Below are 16,483 nucleotides of genomic sequence, written 5' to 3'. Positions count from 1 at the left end.
CCCATGTATAGCACATTCCGCAGCATCTGCCCTGACTCCGGCTCGAACACAACGCCTTCCTAGAGATGCCTAAAGCCTTGTTCATTTGGTGTCATGAGGCTCCCCGTGTCCTGTAGCTGAAGCATGAGTTCCTGACTCTGACCCTGGAGGCCTGTAGCCCTCACTGCCTTCCAGGACAGCTTCCCCTCCACAGATGACCCCAGCCAGAGCGCAGGCTTTCACCTCCCCCTGAGGCTGTGCACAGCTCGGGGGCAGGAGAGGACGGGCCCTCCCCCACCTGCCAGCGCTCATCCCCGGGGAGGGTTTCGGTCCCCCTGCATGGGGTGAAAGACCCCAAACCAGGCTGGAAATCAGGAGGACTCGGAACAGTGACCTTCACACGCACCCCCACACTGCCTCCGTCCACGGAGCCAGTGACTCTGATCTCAGGGTTGTGAGTTCAAGCCCCACACTGGGCGTGGAGATTACATAAAAATAAAAATTTCTTTCTTAAAACAGTGTAAACTCCAGAGGGAAACAAGCCTACATGGCCTCACCGGCACAGACACACGTGTGTGTGTGTGTGTGTGTGTGTGTACACTCTCCGCACTGAGTAGGGCACAGAGACAACAACCCATCAGTGGGAATGACGCCTCACACAATTTAACAGGCACAAAATAGTCCATTGTCTGTGCAGCTGAAGAATTTCCCCAGAGAGGGCCTGTGTTTCCCTTCACTACGTTTCTCAGTGGTTCTCGGAGAAATCAGTTCTGCCCTCCGAGCTCCTGGGACGGACCTCTGCTCCGCTCACAGTCACCTCAGTGAGACCCAGTCCTGCACCCCTCTTCCTGCCACCTCAGCCCCTCGGATGTTTCTAGAACATTCCAGGCACGTTGTGCACTAACCGCCCTCTCCTTTTTCTGTCGTTGCTCAAATAGCCCTTTCTCCAGCTTGAAATTACAAAATAAGTTTAAAATTGCCACGTCCCCTCCTCCCACGCGCTGGACTCCAGCTGCAGAGCCGCTGCTCCCTGCTGTCCCTCCTGTCCAGCCCCCTGACATCGAGCAAGTTCCTTCTTACTGAGCTTCATAATCCGAGTTTCATTAAGGCAAAGAAATCCCCTTTTTCCCTGACAGACTGCAAGCAGATGGCACAGCCTGTTGGGCACAGGCGCTGACTGAACAAGGACACCAGGAACGGGGCTCGCAGAGCTGGCCTTCAGACAGTCGCCTCCCCGGACTTCAGTGACTGGGGCCACAGGGAGGGAGATGTTTCTAGCTTCCTTTATTTGTTGCCAAATCCCTTTGCATTCTCCCTACTGAGCTCGAAAGAGACGCTCCCTCTCCTCCTGGGGCATTTCAGTTAGAAGACCCTGGAGGACAGAGGAGGCCCTGCCTCGGCTTCATCCCTTCACCCCCACCCCGCACACAGGGGGTCTCGTGGAAGGCCTGCCAGCTCTTCCCTTATCTCTGGGGTGTCTTTTTGCCACGCAGCCCCTCCTCTCTGCCCGGAGCAGGAGACCTGCCAACAAGCTGGTGCCAGGTTTGGGGCTAAGGATGGAGAAGCTGCCTGTTGGGTTTGGGACAACTCCCCCCCACACACAGCCATCAGACAGCGAGCAGCCCTTTGGGCCTTCTGCCTAAGCTCTCCTGCAAGTGTGCACGCTGACACGGTCATAGGGCCACATCCTGTGGCACTCACCTGCAGGGGCCTGGAGCTCGTGGCTGCACAGTGGACAGTGCAGGTGTCCCCGGGGTCTGCAGCACCTGGGCCTCACAGTCTCCCACTCTCCGAGCCCGAGTTAATCCTGCCCTACAGGGCTTCCCAATGCCCATTGCCCTGGGCTGTTAGGCTCAGGAACAGGCAGAGGGAGGGGCCCCAGTGAATCAAGAGCTCAAATCTAGTCATTCTTGCTCAGTTAGTGAGACCACTGTCTTCTACCCTGGGGTTATCAGGGTACACACCCAGCTTGGACAGGGACCCTATTCTCTGCCTTGAGGGGCCCCAGATGGGGAGGGTGTGAGGGTAGTGCTCAACTGGCAGAAATGCCCGCGGTGGGGTAGAAGGTCCCCCGCAGGGCCCGGCGGAGTGGGGAGCTGCGGCATCTGACAACCATAACCGGGCAGCTGGCTGCACTCGATAGAAACGTGTTCTGTTGCAGTTCCGGAGGCTGGAAGTCCAAAACCGAGGTGGGCAGGGCCGTGCCCCCCTGGAAGCTGCAGGGGGCACTCATGCATCGCCTTCCCTGCTTCCAGGGCCGGCCTGCAGTCCTTGCTTGCCCCCGTGGTCGCTTGGCCCTCCTCTCCCTGCACGCCTGATCTAAGAAGGACTCTCGTCGACACGGGAGTCTCCCTACTCCAGTATGGGTTCATCTCGACTCAGCCAGTTATATCTGCGATGACCCTACTTCCAAAGAAGGTCAAATTCACTGGGGGTTAGGACTCAGACATATCTTTTGGGGGACACAGTTCAACCTAGATCGGGGGAGATGGAGACTGGCGGTGGGCAGGGGAACTGAGCTGCTGTGGGCAGTGGGAGCCGTGGGAAAGGGGCAGCTGGGAGGCAGCCAAGGCTGTTGGATCCCATGAAGATGCTGGTGTGAACCCATGGTTCCCATGAGCACAGGCATGGAAGGGCCACAGGTGTCCAGGCATGAGTGACAGCACCGGCATGTGTCTCCTGGCTCTGGGCACTGAGAGAGTCTGGGGACAGTGACCCCCCAGCAGCGGTAAGCATGTCCACAGCTGAGAATGGCTCTCCACCAGGAAGAACTGGGGCTCGGGGGAGAAACAGCCGCTCCAGGGCTGGATCCCGGAGAGAACAGGATGAACCTGGAATATTCTTTACTGCAGAAAGCCAAGATGTGCCTCTCCCCGCTGGGGACACAGCAGAGCACAGAGGTCAGTTCTAAGGGCTCTGAGTACCAAGTCTGGGACAGTGTGAGCCTCAAAGTGGGTCTCCACCTACCAGACCAAGTGGACACCCACCAGCTCGTGAGTGTGAATAAAGCAAGACAGGCAGAGAGGAGAGGAGGAGGCTTGCCTCGGGCTCCTTGAGTTCTGGAGCAGAGAGCAGCTCCGAGTGCAAGCGCTCGCCCTGGGCACTGTGTGCACATCACCACTCCCCCGCCGGTGGCCTTGGCTGGGAGATGACGGAACAAAGTCCACCAGGAAGGTCCTGGGACTTCCTCCAGTTTGTGGAGCACATGGTGAGTGTTTGGATCTGACCTCCCTCCCCATTCCCCGTCCCCTCTGCCCATGAATGCATCGACACTTTGCCATCTGAACATTTCAGAGTGGGTGCGTTTCCTGTGCACGCTCCCAAACCCAGCCCTCTTCTCCCGCGCATGCCAAGGCCCACCCAGCACCTCCCAGGACAGCTGCAGGGCGAGCTACCTGTATGGTCTCAGCTAAAAGGAGCCGGGTGCACCGGGAGGCTGCGGAGTGCGCAGGGCCACTGGGACATGGCACAGCCGCCCCACAGGCCGCTCTAACCACTCGATGCCACCAACCCCTCCCTCCCCCAGACTAACAACCAGAAGCGTCTCCAGATGTGGCCAAATGCCCCCCTGGCAGGGACAACTGCTCCTGGCTGGGACATACTGGTCCCCCTGACAGGGGGTGTCACTCTGCCCAGCCCCCATCACCTGCCATGGGCGGAGGCCCGCAGGCGGTCAGTGCCCCTCCTGGCCCCACTTCCTCTGGTCACCCTGGCAGGTCATCCCCTCAAGTCCTCACAAGAGGGGCCAGTGCGGCCGACAAGCCCGAGAGATAGGGCAGGTGCCTTAAGACAGAGTTAGCACCCTCCCCGCGTCCTCCCCTTTTATGGTTAGTGACGGGCTTTGTCTCTTCCTGGGCGGCTTAGACATCAAACTTCCCCACAGGTCCGTACGTGCAGGAAAAACACCATCTATCCGGGCTCCGCTCCATCCGCGCGCCAGGTGTCCCCAGGGGCTCTGGAGCGCGTCCCTGTGGGTCGGGGGGCTCCCGACCCAAAGGGCAGGAGGGACACCGTTCAGCCCACGCCCAGGACCGACTCTTTAGAGCCCAGGAACTTGGCGCCGGGTCAAACCGGGTTGAAATGCGGTCCTTGTGGTTCAGGTGGCTGCCTCCCTGCAGGGTCCGGCTGGGACTCTCCCTTGCTGCTCTCCTCCCCGTCCCTGGCTTCTGAAGACTCCCAGGGCCATGCGGCCCGCCACCGTGGTGCTAGCTCTGTCCCCTTCCTCCCTGTTGGCAAGATTTTACTAAGGACCATTTGGACCTCTGGAGACCTCTTTAGGACACTGAAGATCTCCCCAGACTGGTTCTTCCCGGACCTCTCTGTTCCCAAGCTTTACCACCGCCGGCCCCCCTGCCTGTCCTTGAGTGTCCTTCAAACCCCAACCTCCTCCCCCCACCACTCCACCCTCCTTCCCTGCAGCCACTCAAGCCCAAAGCTGCCTGCCACCACTGGGGGCTCTCAAGGACGCAGGGACCCTACCAGCAGACCCCTCAAGCTGGGAGGCTCATTGGAAACCATTTCAGCCACTCAGAGGAGGCCGGCCCTCAGCACCCCAACCAAAACATAGTCCACTGCCCCCGTAAGACTGCACGTCGGGCTGGAGAAAATCTTGAGGTCTCTTCCATCAACCTGGGTGAGAAGCATTCTCCCTCATGTGAGTCAGAAGTTCTCAAATTGTCTCATCTGCAGAAGCACAATTCAGGTAAAAACAGAAAGTGGGGCAAAGAGGAGAGCCAACTCTTTCATGTAAACCAGAGAATTTTGTCTCACTGGGCTTCTGCCTGGCTCGTGGCTAGAATTTCGGATAGAGCTGCACCGCGACCGTTTGCACCTTGTCACCTCTGTCACCTTGTGACATTCTCCTGCCTCTGAATTCAGTTATAAAATCCCGTGGACAAAACTCTTCTGTTCTAATTTGCTTCAACAAAGCAAACTATCCCTAACGCTCTTGTCAATAGAGAAATTAACCAAGTACCATTCAAGTTTATATGATTTGGGCAAATCTTCGGTAAATAAGACTAGTTTGATATCGTGAGTCTCGTCAAAACGCTGTGTCTCCCGAGCTGTCAGCCTCCAGTCTCACACGAGCACACCTCTTCACTCGGTTTGAGTTCGGGCCTCAGATTAGCTGCTGTTGCGTCCCCTGGATGGCTAAGATCATCACAACTATAAACTCAACCAAAGAACAAGTGTGTAAGGACAGAGATCCCGAGACAGTGAGCTTCTCAGCACCCGTTACTACACGAACACCAAATGCAGCAGAAAAACGAGAAAAAACCAACAACGATGTGTTTAACATTAAAAAAATTTGTTTCTGCTTCTGTGACTTGTGAGGCACACTTTTTGGGGAGAATGCACGGAGGACAGGACGGGCTTATGGGACTGGGGACTGAGGGCCAGGAGTGGAAGAGAGACAGAGAGGTCTCAGCTGTACAGCTGGGGAGGGCCCCACAGCCTCCGAGAGACCCCTGAAGGTGAAGCCAGAAACCGAGATCGGCCAGCTTCCTCCTGGAATTTCCCCGAAGCCACTGCTGGTCGGCTAGGTGAGACCCCGTCCTGGCCTGGGACTCAGGTCGGGTGTGAGAGCTACTCCAGAAAGGGTGGAGACAAGAGAGTCCAGCCCCAACTTCCTCTTGATGGGGCACAGGATGCTGGGGGAGGACTTCTTGGCAGAGGGATAAATGCCTCCAGTGCCAGCTGACGGACGGGGACCTGACGCCTGCGGGTGAGTGAGGCAGGAGGAAACTGGGCTGGCGAGGGCTTAGCCATGGAGGGCCAGGGTCTGGGGAGGGGAGGCAGCAGCTTGAGCCTGAGCCTGTCCCCCTCCCCCAGCAGAAGCCCACGCACATCTCACTTCCAGGAGCCATGACAGGCCTCCACCTCTTCCTGCTGGCCGTCCTGCTGTGCTGGGATCGTGGTGAGCAGCGGGGCACCAGGCCAGGGTCTGTGCTGCTGGGCATGGCTGGCCATCCCCTGTGCAAGGCCATGTGTGGGCATGGGAGGGGTCTGCCCACCAGGACTCCAGAGGGTGGGAAGGGGCCGAGGTTCAGGACTGATGAGGTCTGACCGCGTCCTCCCTGCCCCCGCCGGGCCAGCCCTGAGCCTGCAGTGCTACACCTGCATTGATATGGAGAACAGCGGTCCCTGCCAGCCCCTCCAGTGTCTGATGCAGGGCGTCTGCTACAGCAGCAACATGACCTTGACCACGGGAGATGGTGAGTCCCCAGGCCACAGAGGGTGGGGGCAGCCCAGGGAGCTCTGCGCTGCATCTCCCCCGCCCCTCGGAGGAGTGTGGGCTTGGCAGTGGCCACGCTCCCGCCTGCCTCAACATCCCCATCTGCATGGAGAGGGGCCGGCCTCCAGAGGCCTCCTTGGGGATGGGGCGGGATGGGACTCCAGCAGCAAGACAGAGGACCAAGTGCTCCCCCGGGAGGGGAGACGGTGACCAGGCTGAGAGGGGCATGGAGCCTCTCACACCAGGCTCCTCCCTCCTTGCCCACAGGAAAGCAGCTGAAATACCAGCAGAAGGGGTGCGCCCCTTCCTGCAACAAAGTTTCCAGGGTAATGCAGCAGCTCTCCGAGATGAGCCCCCTGGATGTCCTGGACCCTGCAGGCCTGCAGGGCCAGCCTAAGTTTGAATCGCAGGGCCTGGTGTGCTGTGAAAAGGACCTGTGTAACGGGGGGCCAGGACACCTTGGCCCTGGCGGGGGGCTCCTGCTCAGCCTAGGGCCCGTCTTGCTCTGGGCCCTGCTGTGACCAGCCCTGACTCTCCAGCACAGAAGGGGGGGCCCCGTTCTGAACAGAGTCTCATGCAGCGGGCACATGCACGCACAGGCACACGCACGCACCCAGAGCACAGACCCTACAAACCTCCGCCCCCCTGCCCAGCCCCCCTGCCCAGCCCTAGGCTCAGGCCCGCAGTGCCCTGCTATGCCCACAAGCCTATCCAATTTTGCAAACACTATCAACCAACTATTGGCCCAAGATGCAGAGAGGGTCACGCCCTGACCGGAGGGGCCTCCAGGAGAGCAAAGCCGGCAGGCCTTCCCCGGGGTCCTGCCCCCAGTGTGACAGCCCGTGCCAGGAGAAAATAAACCTTTCTGCACCCTCCTGTTCTCTGCTGTTCTCTGCCCGGTCCAGCAAACCCTGAGTGTGTCTCTGGGAACTCCCGGGATTGTCAGGGTCAGGTCTGCAGGGCCTTCCCTTCACGACCAGGGAAACTGAGGCAGGGGAAGTTACTGCCAGTCTCAGCCAAAGACAAGGAACCAGAAGTGTCACCCTGCCCACATGTGCCCTCTGCGCCTCCACGGAGTGGACCAAGAGACAACAAGGGTGTGCCCCCCCCAGGCTGAGGGTGCTGGAGGAAATACAGGGGCTGGGGAAGGGGACACCAGCCCCACAGGGACAGGTCCTGAGGCCTGTGAGGTCTGGAAATCCGAAGCGTCTACCCCATCACCCCTCCTCCCAGCATTTCCCAACTCGCCCCCACCACGGTGCTGGCCACAACCCACACACCCTGACTCTACACCCCTAGAGCAACCATCTGACAGGGCCATGCAGTGGGGGAGGGCTCTGGAGTGAGGGTGCGTTGAGGGGGGTACCGGGGTGTTTGTGGGCAGAGGAGTTTGAAGAACCACGGACATCCTGCACCTCCTGACCTCACCCTGCACCCCCCGGTGACCTTGGGCAAGGGCCCACATCCTCTAGCCTGCTCTGGTGAAGGCACCCCGTGCCGAGCAGGGCCCTCTGCAGGCGCCGGCACAGGCCCAGGGGACACAGCTGGGTTCTGTCCCCCCACAGCAGCGTAGACAGTAGCCAGAGCCACCGGCCCGCACGCTCACCATGACACCATCTCTGTGGGTTTCTTTGTGCATCCATCCCGGTAAGTGGTGCCCATTTCTGAAGGAAACTGGTCTTTCCTTCTTGATCGCTGTATCCTGATAACAGGCAAACTTTTTTCACTGTTAATATCCTTAAATACATTAGTGGGTTACCTAAAAATATTTTCTGTTAATATATGAAGAACTTTTCTTATGGTTTTTCTTAAAATTGCCAAGTTCTCCATTTTCAATTTGTGTCTGGATCCATCGGAAATGTGTTCTCCCTGACACACCAGCCCTGACCCCACAGGGTCTGGGGCAGAGCTCACCCTTCTCTGATCTGCTGCCCGGACACCACCCCCCACCACACCCCATGAGGCCACGGGAGGTGGGGAGTTGGGGGGGGAATGGCCAGCGACCCCCATTCTTATCTCTCACCGAGCTAAAAACGTTTCAGCTTTTCATTCTGAAATAGGTTCACACTCACAAAGAAGTTCCAAAAATAGCACAGAGTTCCTATATCCCTTCAGTCCGCGCACCCTTATATAACCAGGGTCGGAAACAGGAAACCGCCGTGAGGCGGACTCACAGATCCCCACTGCAGACCTGGGCCGAGCCCCCACGGCGCCCACGGGGCTTTGCTTGGGTCCAGAGCCCAGTCCTAGGCGTGGTACCCGCCCGCGGTCCTCCCCGGGGCCGGCTCCTGCAGCTTTCCCGGCCACTCCTGGCGGCCAGTGCCCGTGGCAGACTTCTAGGTGTTTCCCTCCACCTCATGCTAAGATCTTAATTAATCCTGACTATTCCTGCTCTGGACAGTCCACGCTTCCTAAGGTTCACCTCCCTGTTTGTGGACTGGAAATGCCCGGGGGGCCTCCAGGTGCCACTGGAAGTGAGGTCCCAGATCCGACCCCATTGTTCCCACCCCACCCTGGGCAGCTCCTATCTGAGGGAGGCCCGTGGGCACGGGCTCGGAGAACAGTTGCCTCCAAAAGCTGCTTGACTTGAATCAAAGTGGGTCTTTCTGTCTGTGTGGGTTCAGCGTCCATCCTGCCCAGTCCTACTGTGCAGTTAGGACACGTACCCCTTGGACACGCCCCTTTCTGTGCAATGGGTGAGCGGCCTCACTTGCCCCCCGGCCCAGCTTCTGGTCATACTTGGCAAGATGCCCCCCCGGTGTGCAAGGTGTCCAGGGAGCAGGGAGCACGTGTCTATGTGGTGTGTGCATGTGAGTGGGGTTGTGCGCGTGCTCTGTGTGTGTCATGTGTGTTCAGGGAAGGGACACAATGCGGGCAGGGCCTCATGGCTGGGCTTCGGGGGAGAACGAGGTCCCGGTGACCCTCCGCTGTCCTGTTCCTATAGGGCCTGGCCCAGCCTGAGCAGCGGAGGGAAGGTGAGGGGCACCGAGACATTGGGCTCCTTTGGCCCGGAAGGCTGCAGGTCAAGGCCCTGGGTGCCCCGCGTGGGGAGGGGTCGGCCCCAGCGCACCCAGAACCGGAGACTGAAGACCTCCCCAGCCTCCTCGGCCATTCCCCTGCCACGGACAGGAGAGGAGGCTTCCTAGTGAGGAGATAAAATCTCTGTCTGAACACGAGAGAGCCGTAGAAACAATGGTGCTCAAGGTGCACTCAAAGGTGCTCAAGGTCTTGGGGGCCTGGCCAGAGCCCACCCTTTCTGAATGAGCTGCCTGGCATTTCCAAAGCTGGAGGTGGGGCCGGGAGAGGGTGGGGTGCGGCAGATTTGTGACGCGCCCCCCACACCGATGACGGAGCAGAAGCCGGGCTGAAGACAAAGCGGAAGCTGACAGCCCGCAGCCCCCACCCCAAACCCTGCGACCTTCCTCCTGAAGCTCCTGGCTGTCTTACTGTTCATGCCTCGCTAGGGGGAAAACAACTTTAACTTGACAATGGCAAGGGCTCTGGTCGGAGTGCTCTTACACACATGAAAATCCTTCTGAAAGCTCGCTTGTCCTTACCTCTCTCCACTCTCACCCCTCACAGCCCAGGGGCAGTGGCTCCTGCCCAAGGGTCCCATCCCTGCGCTTTAATAAAACCACCCTTTTGCACCAAAGACCTCTCAAGAATTCCTTCTTGGTCCTGGGTTCCAGACCCACCCCAGCGAAGCTCCCCTCCCTTCCCAAACTACATCAAACGCCTCCCCACCTACGGGCGTCCAGAGCCCTGCGGGAGCACTGACAGTGTCCACCCAGAGACGCACGGACAGCCGGAGGGTCAGCTCGGGCCAAGAGCCGTCCTGGTCTGGGGCAGGTGGGAGTGGGGGGGGCCTCTGGAGGGGTGGAGTGAGGAAGACAAAGGCAGAGGAATCCTGGGAGGAAGGGGACACTAGACGGGCTGGGGCTGGGGCTTGGAGGGCAGGCAGCAAAGCCTCGTGGACTGCATGCGTGTGGAGTGGGTGAACAGCAGGCACCAGGGGACGCCGGGAGACTCCGACCAGAGGACACAGGCCGTCTGTGGACTCCCCGTAGTCCCTGCAGGGAGGGGCACGCCTCTCCCACCCACCTCGGTACAGCAAAGCACCAGTCTTCCCCTCCCCTCTGGAGAGATCTGGTCCTGGCGAGTTCCACGCTGCCCCTTGGAAAAGCATTTCTGTCTCTTGAACAGGTGACCCAGCTGCCAGCGGCTCTCCCGGGCCCAGCTGTCTGTCTGGACGCCCAGACCGGGGCTGTCCCTGCCATGCCCAAGGCTGCGGGTGGCTCGAACTCCCCCTGCTCTGTCGGGCGATGCTCTGGGGAGCGGTTTTCTGGGTCAGCCCAAGATTTTGGTTTTATGTTTCTCAACATGGCAGTTCGCGGTCGGGCATGAGTGAGTGTGCCCAAAGGCCATCGTCACCGTGCGGTGACCACTAACTTCAGTTCCTGGGGGTCCTGCTCCTCCAAAATTGGTGGCACCTGGGCACACCCAGTTCCCAGCTGTATGCTGTCAGGGCTGAGCTTGGAGGCCCCTTTCTGGGGGAAGTTGGTCCCTTCAGCCCCCTGTGCTGCCGCCGTGACACCCATGGTCCCCCTAACTTCCCCACGGGCACAGGTCCTGGCTGAGTGCTTTCCTGCCCTCAGGCATGATGTGGTTTTTGGAATATAGGTGAGGTTCAGTGGGGTGGGGTTCAGAGCCCACGGCCAAGTAAGAATTCTTGGGAGGTCTTTGATGCAAAATGCCGGTCTTATTAAAGCCCAGGGGCAGGACCGTGGGCAGAAGGAGCTGCTGTCCCAGTGTTGGGGGGTGGGGGGATCAGATTCTGTACTTGGGGCTTGCAGGTAGGGAAGAAGGGAGATTTTCCAACGAGCCTTCAGATGCTAAAGAGGGCTCCCAGGATATCCGAGGCCTTGCCATTGTCAAGTTAAAGCTGCTTTTTTCCCTCTAGCTAGGCCTTAACTGCCAAAGAGATGGCAGCTTCCTGGAGGAAGGTCCCGCAGGTCGCACCCAGGAGTGGGGGAGGGAGAGGCTGCTGGGGGTCCGCTGGAGCTTGGTCCTCAGCCAGCCTTCTGCTCCCCCATCCGCTCCTCTGCTGGTACGCAGGCTTGGGAGGGCTGAGGCAGGCGCCAGGCCCTCACTAGCACGGTGCAGAACCCGGCCGGGGGGGGGGGGGAGGGGGGCGTCCCCAGGGGGCCACACCTGCAAAGACACCCCACATCAGGCTCTGGGGTATCAGTGAGGCCACCCCCACTTCCTGGGGTGGGGGGAGGGGGGTAGCTGCTGTTCCCACGGCTGCAACCAAGATCATCTGCATTTACCATTCCATTTCTTTTGCAAACATGATGGTTTCCTTACTCAAGTAACTATTTTCTGTAAGAAAGTCCTAATAAGCTCTCTGAAAAATAAATGTCGGTAACTAGGGGTTTCGGTGGTGCCTTCCAGAATGGTGGTGAAGTCAGTATAGTGGCTTCTTATTTGATTTTCTTATAAAATGGGGCGACCGGGTGGCTCAGCTGGTTAAGAGTCTGCCTTGAGGGGCACCTGGGTGGCTCAGTGGGTTAAGCCGCTGCCTTCAGCTCAGGTCATGATCCCAGGTCCTGGGTTCGAGCCCCACATCGGGCTCTCTGCTCAGCAGGGAGCCTGCTTCCTCCTCTCTCTCTGCCTGCCTCTCTGCTTACTTGTGATTTCTCTGTCAAATAAATAAATAAAATCTTTATTAAAAAAAAAAAAAAGAGTCTGCCTTGAGCTCTGGAGTCCTGGGATGGAGCCCCTCGCTGGGCTCCCTGCTCAGGAGGGAGCCTGCTTCTCCGCCCCTCCCTCCGCCCCTCCCTCCGCCCCTCCCTCCGCCCCTCCCTCCGCCCCTCCCTCCGCCCCTCCCTCCGCCCCTCCCTCCGCCCCTCCCTCCGCCCCTCCCTCCGCCCCTCCCTCCGCCCCTCCCTCCGCCCCTCCCTCCGCCCCTCCCTCCGCCCCTCCCTCCGCCCCTCCCTCCTCTTGTGTGCTCGCTCCCTCTCAAATAATTTTTTTTGAAGATTTATTTTATTTATTTAACCCAGAAAGAAAGATCACAAGCAGGCAGAGAGGCAGGCAGAGCAGCAGGCAGAGGGAGAAGCAGGCTTCCACCAAGCAGGGAGCCCAACGTGGGGCTCAATCCCAGGACCCCAGGATCATGACCTGAGCCGCAGGCAGACACTTCACCCACTGAACCACCTAGGTGCCCCTCAAATAATTTTTTAAAGATTTTATTTATTTGACAGAGAGAGAGAGCACAAGCAGGGGGAGCAGCAGAGGGAGAGGAAGAAGCCGGCTCCCTGTGGACATGGGGCTCCATCCCAGTGATGAAGTTCTAGAACCTAGGTGAGGTTCGGTGGGCTGAGGTCCAGAGCCGATGACCAAGAAAGAATTCTTGAGACATCTTGGTGCAAAATGGTGGTTTATTAAAGCACGGGGACGGGACCCGTGGACAGGAAGACCTGCTGCCCCGGGTTGTGAGGGATGGCAGGTTGTGTACCTTGCGGTTGGGGGAAGGTGAGGGGAAGGGAGGTTTCAACGGAACTTTCATATGCTAAAGAGCGCCTACACGGTGCTGGGATTCGGGAGGCCTTGCGGCTTGATCCATGTTGCCTTTAGGCCCGCCATTAACATCAAGATAGTTGGGAGATTCCTGGTGGGAGGTCACAATCCTGCTATCTCGTGTATTTGTATTTCTAGTGTAGTGTATCTAGTGTATTTGAGATTCAGGTTCAGAAGAGATTTAACTATATTTATATTTCCTTCTACCTCAGCCTCCTTCAGTTTTGTTTCTGGAGGGGAGGGTGACATTAGGGCTTGAGGAACTGAGTTATTTGCCTCTGGAAATTGTGCTATTGACAAGGTAACTTCTTTGTTTGTAGATCTCTAGGACATTTGTAAACCAAGGGAGACCCCTGTCTTGTAGGATTGTGATTTCTCAAGTGAACTATTTGTTTCTCCACAGTCAGGGGCGCCTGAGGAATGTCACACACATTACCGAGGGGAGCGGGTGGAGAGGGGGTGCACGGTGCCAGCTTTTGCTTTGTCCTCAGCCAGCTTCCTGCTCCCTCATCACCAGGACCCTGGGTTCAGGATCATGATCTGAGCAGAAGGCAGATGCTTAACTGACTGAGCTACCCAGGCGCCCTCAAATAAATAAAATCTTGAAAAAAGACAGAATGGAGCAAGACAGAACTGCATAGAATAGGAAACAGAGTGTCCCCCACACAGTGGGGATTTACATATACTGGTCATAAAGTAAAGAATCTTTTTTACAGTGCATCTGGGATAAAATACGGAAGAGTGGCTCACTAAAGCTTGAGCCTCCCAGGGGGTGGGAGAGGCTCGTGACCCCCCAGGAAGGGGCAGGACTGTGGCTGAGCCTCACCCCAGCCTGAATCCTACCCTCAGGCCCACAGAGAATTCTCCCAGGGCCCAGGCTGAGGCCTGGCTCTGGGGGTGTTGGGGAGCTCAGGGAAAACCCCGTCCCTCACCAGACCCAAAGTCATGAGATGTGGGAGGCGTTGGAAGATCCTCTAGGCACCCAGTAGTTCAATGTTGTTAGGACAAAGTCACTTTCAAATGCTTCCCATCATCCCCTTTCCATCGCGAAGTCCAGGGAAGCGCCTTCCCGAGAGTATGTGTGATGGTGTCTAGGGCAGCAACACTGCTCTGCTGAGCTCCCAGGATCCTCCTGTCCCAAGCCTCCCAGCTCAGGCGGGTGAGCTACCCCCAGTGCCCGGCTCCTCCCCCAGGCCTCCCTCCAGTCCTCCCTGCATGGGGGCCTGAAGACCTCACCCTGAGCCATCCTCCCGTCTCCTTCACAGAGTCCCTGAGCATCCCTCTCTTGAACCTGACTCTCCCTTGGGGTCTGCTTCCAGGGCACCCAGACTGACACCTCTCTCCCCCTCCCCTCCTGTTCCTCCCCACCTCTCCCCTTCCCTGCTCTTCCAGGCAAGGAGTCAGGCAGCTTGAGGGGCTGAGGGCAAGGGTGGCAGCAGGGTGTAGGGAGCCATCCAGGGAGCACTGTGACCAAGGATCAAGGACAAAGAGTGGGAGGAGAGGGGCAGAGGGGGCACATCTGGGCGTGCAGGAACATGCCCTCTCTTGGAGGGGCTGTACTCTATCCTCACCGCCTCAGTTCTGGGTTCCGAGGACAGCCATGCTCACCTCCTTTCCCATCTGTTATGCCCAGCGGTGAGTTTTCTGCATTTCCTAGTAGAAATTTTACAAATAAACTGGTCTGCAAAATATAAGAGAGGCCTCTTGGGGTCGGAGCTGCTCCACTGGCTGGCTGGGTGCGGGAACCCTGGAGGGCCACCTTGTAGGACGGACCTCAAGAGAGCCGGCTCAGACAAGCCCAGGTGCGGGGGTGCCCAAGCCGGGCGTCTCTGCCCCAAGGAAGCGTCTGCTAATGGGCAACCCACGGGCAGGCCTGAGGCTTTTCAGAATCAGGTTGAAGTCAAAGTCTAGAGTGAGGCACATCCAGCCTCCACCCATCTGGGCCCTCAGGGCCATAGATGGCTGGTTTCTGCCCCTCGGTTGGGGTGGCAAAGGGCCAGAGCTGGCCTGTGCTGACGGCTCCATTGGAGAAACTCAGAGCCTCACTCACTCTCCCACCTAGCTGGGCCCCACGCTCCCACCAGGCAGAGCCTCAGGGAGGGGCCACAGGGTCCTGGGACCAGCAGCCTGCTAGGATCCAGGTCCCACTCCCCAGCAAGAGAGCAGTGAGTGTGCCCGGAGGAGGACTCTTCCCCACCCCCCAGGACACCCCGCAGAGCCTGAAGCAGATTTGCTTGTGAGAACAGAGGACCCTCCAGCCTCCAGTGTGGGAGATGGACTGGGCCAGCCTGAAGGGTCATGATCAGGGCCCAGGGCAGGGACGGCAGGGAAAGAATGAAGCCGGCCTGTCCCGGGACCATTTAAGTGAATCCATATAGAGTGTCCAGGAGAATGGAGACCCAGCTGGACCAGACTGAGCACAGCCTCAGGGGTGGACCGGCCCCAGCCTCACGGCCTGCAGCAGGGGCACTGCTCAATCTAGGGAGACCAGAGGGAAACAGGGAGTGCTCAGGGATGAGGGAAGGGTCCTGCAAAGGAAGAGAGAAGAGCAGGAGGGGTGCTGGGACAGGAGCTGTGCTGGAGGAGGTCCCTGTGAGCTGGGGAGTGGGAGGGGGACTGACAAGGGGACAAAGGCTCACGCACCTGTCCAGGGTCCTGCCGGGTTCACATCTGGTGGGGAGGATGGGCGGGGACGAGTGTGAATTGGCTAGAGGGGAGGCAGTGTGGGGGTGTGGGAGGACCCACGCTTATGGCCTCCTGTGAGCCCAGCTCCCAGCCAGCACCAGGGACAGGGACAGAGAACGGCCCTAAGGCTGGAGGGAGGGGGCCACCCTGGGTGTGAAGGAGGTCTGAGGCTTTTTAGAATCATGTTCAGACAGAACCCCACTGGAGGGCTGAGAGCTTGGTGGCAGTGGGGTCTGGGTGATCACCACCTAGCTGAGACCACCGCAGGACCTTCTGCCAAATGGGTGGTGGCTTCTTTTCCAAGAGCACTCATCCGTGGACATGGCTGTAAGGGACAGCCCTGCCCTCCATGTCTCCATCAACCAACAGCAAAGTTCAGCCTCCCAGCACCCAGCCCCAGGTGCGAGATTCGAGCATTCTAGAACTCCGGGCACCGTCCTGTAGGTCAGGGGTCTTTCTTCACGTGCTCTGTAGCAAGTTCCGTACTGGATCCCGACGGATCATCTCAGAGCCCAGGTCTGCTGACCTAGAGTCCCACTGGCTGTCACGGGAGCTCCACACGGCCAGCCACCAGGCCCTCTGAAGAGGTTCTCAGGTTGTGTCTGTAGGAAGCCTGAGGTCTTGCATGTGAAGGGGCCTGGCAGACTATGGCCCCAGCACCCTCCCTGCTGCTCTCCCTCCCACAGCCCCTCTCCCACAGCTCTCCCTTCCATAGCTCCCCTTCCTGCAGATCAACCCTCCCATGCCCTGCCATCCTTGCAAACATCACGCTTTTTTTTAGCTTCTAAATTCTAAGTGTGGTGGGGGTTGTTTTGTTTTGGGGGTTTTTTTTTAAGCTTCTAAATTTTAAGTGTGCGCGCACACACGTGTGTGTGTGTGTATGTGTGTGTGTGTATTTAACTTCTAAATTCTAAATGGCTTTCTATCCCACAGCACCAGCTCTCAAGCTGTGTTTCCAGGCAAATATACTCGTCTGAGTATTCACTGGGCATCAAATCTTGC

At 58.5% G+C, this 16,483-nt stretch overlaps 1 protein-coding gene across 4 annotated transcripts; it reads left to right on the top strand.

Annotated features, from left to right (window-relative positions):
• Positions 1–5,597: 5,597 nt before the first annotated feature.
• LOC125098389 (lymphocyte antigen 6H-like) lies at positions 5,598–7,089 on the top strand. Of its 4 annotated transcripts, none has more exons than XM_047727148.1 (4): positions 5,598–5,704; positions 5,815–5,894; positions 6,067–6,194; positions 6,482–7,089. In XM_047727148.1, the coding sequence occupies exons 2-4, from the start codon at positions 5,845–5,847 to the stop codon at positions 6,733–6,735; spliced, it is 432 nt and encodes a 143-aa protein (XP_047583104.1). In that variant the 5' UTR covers positions 5,598–5,704; positions 5,815–5,844; the 3' UTR covers positions 6,736–7,089. The 4 variants fall into 4 exon arrangements, with proteins under 4 accessions (XP_047583104.1, XP_047583106.1, XP_047583105.1 ...); XM_047727150.1 differs by having other exon boundaries at positions 5,815–5,896; positions 6,075–6,194; XM_047727149.1 differs by having other exon boundaries at positions 5,613–5,704; positions 5,812–5,894.
• Positions 7,090–16,483: the final 9,394 nt, after the last annotated feature.

The sequence above is a fragment of the Lutra lutra genome, chromosome 4, assembly GCF_902655055.1.
Source record: "Lutra lutra chromosome 4, mLutLut1.2, whole genome shotgun sequence".
NCBI classification, from domain to species: Eukaryota; Metazoa; Chordata; class Mammalia; order Carnivora; family Mustelidae; genus Lutra; species Lutra lutra.
This window is presented reverse-complemented; position numbering and strand designations above follow the sequence as displayed.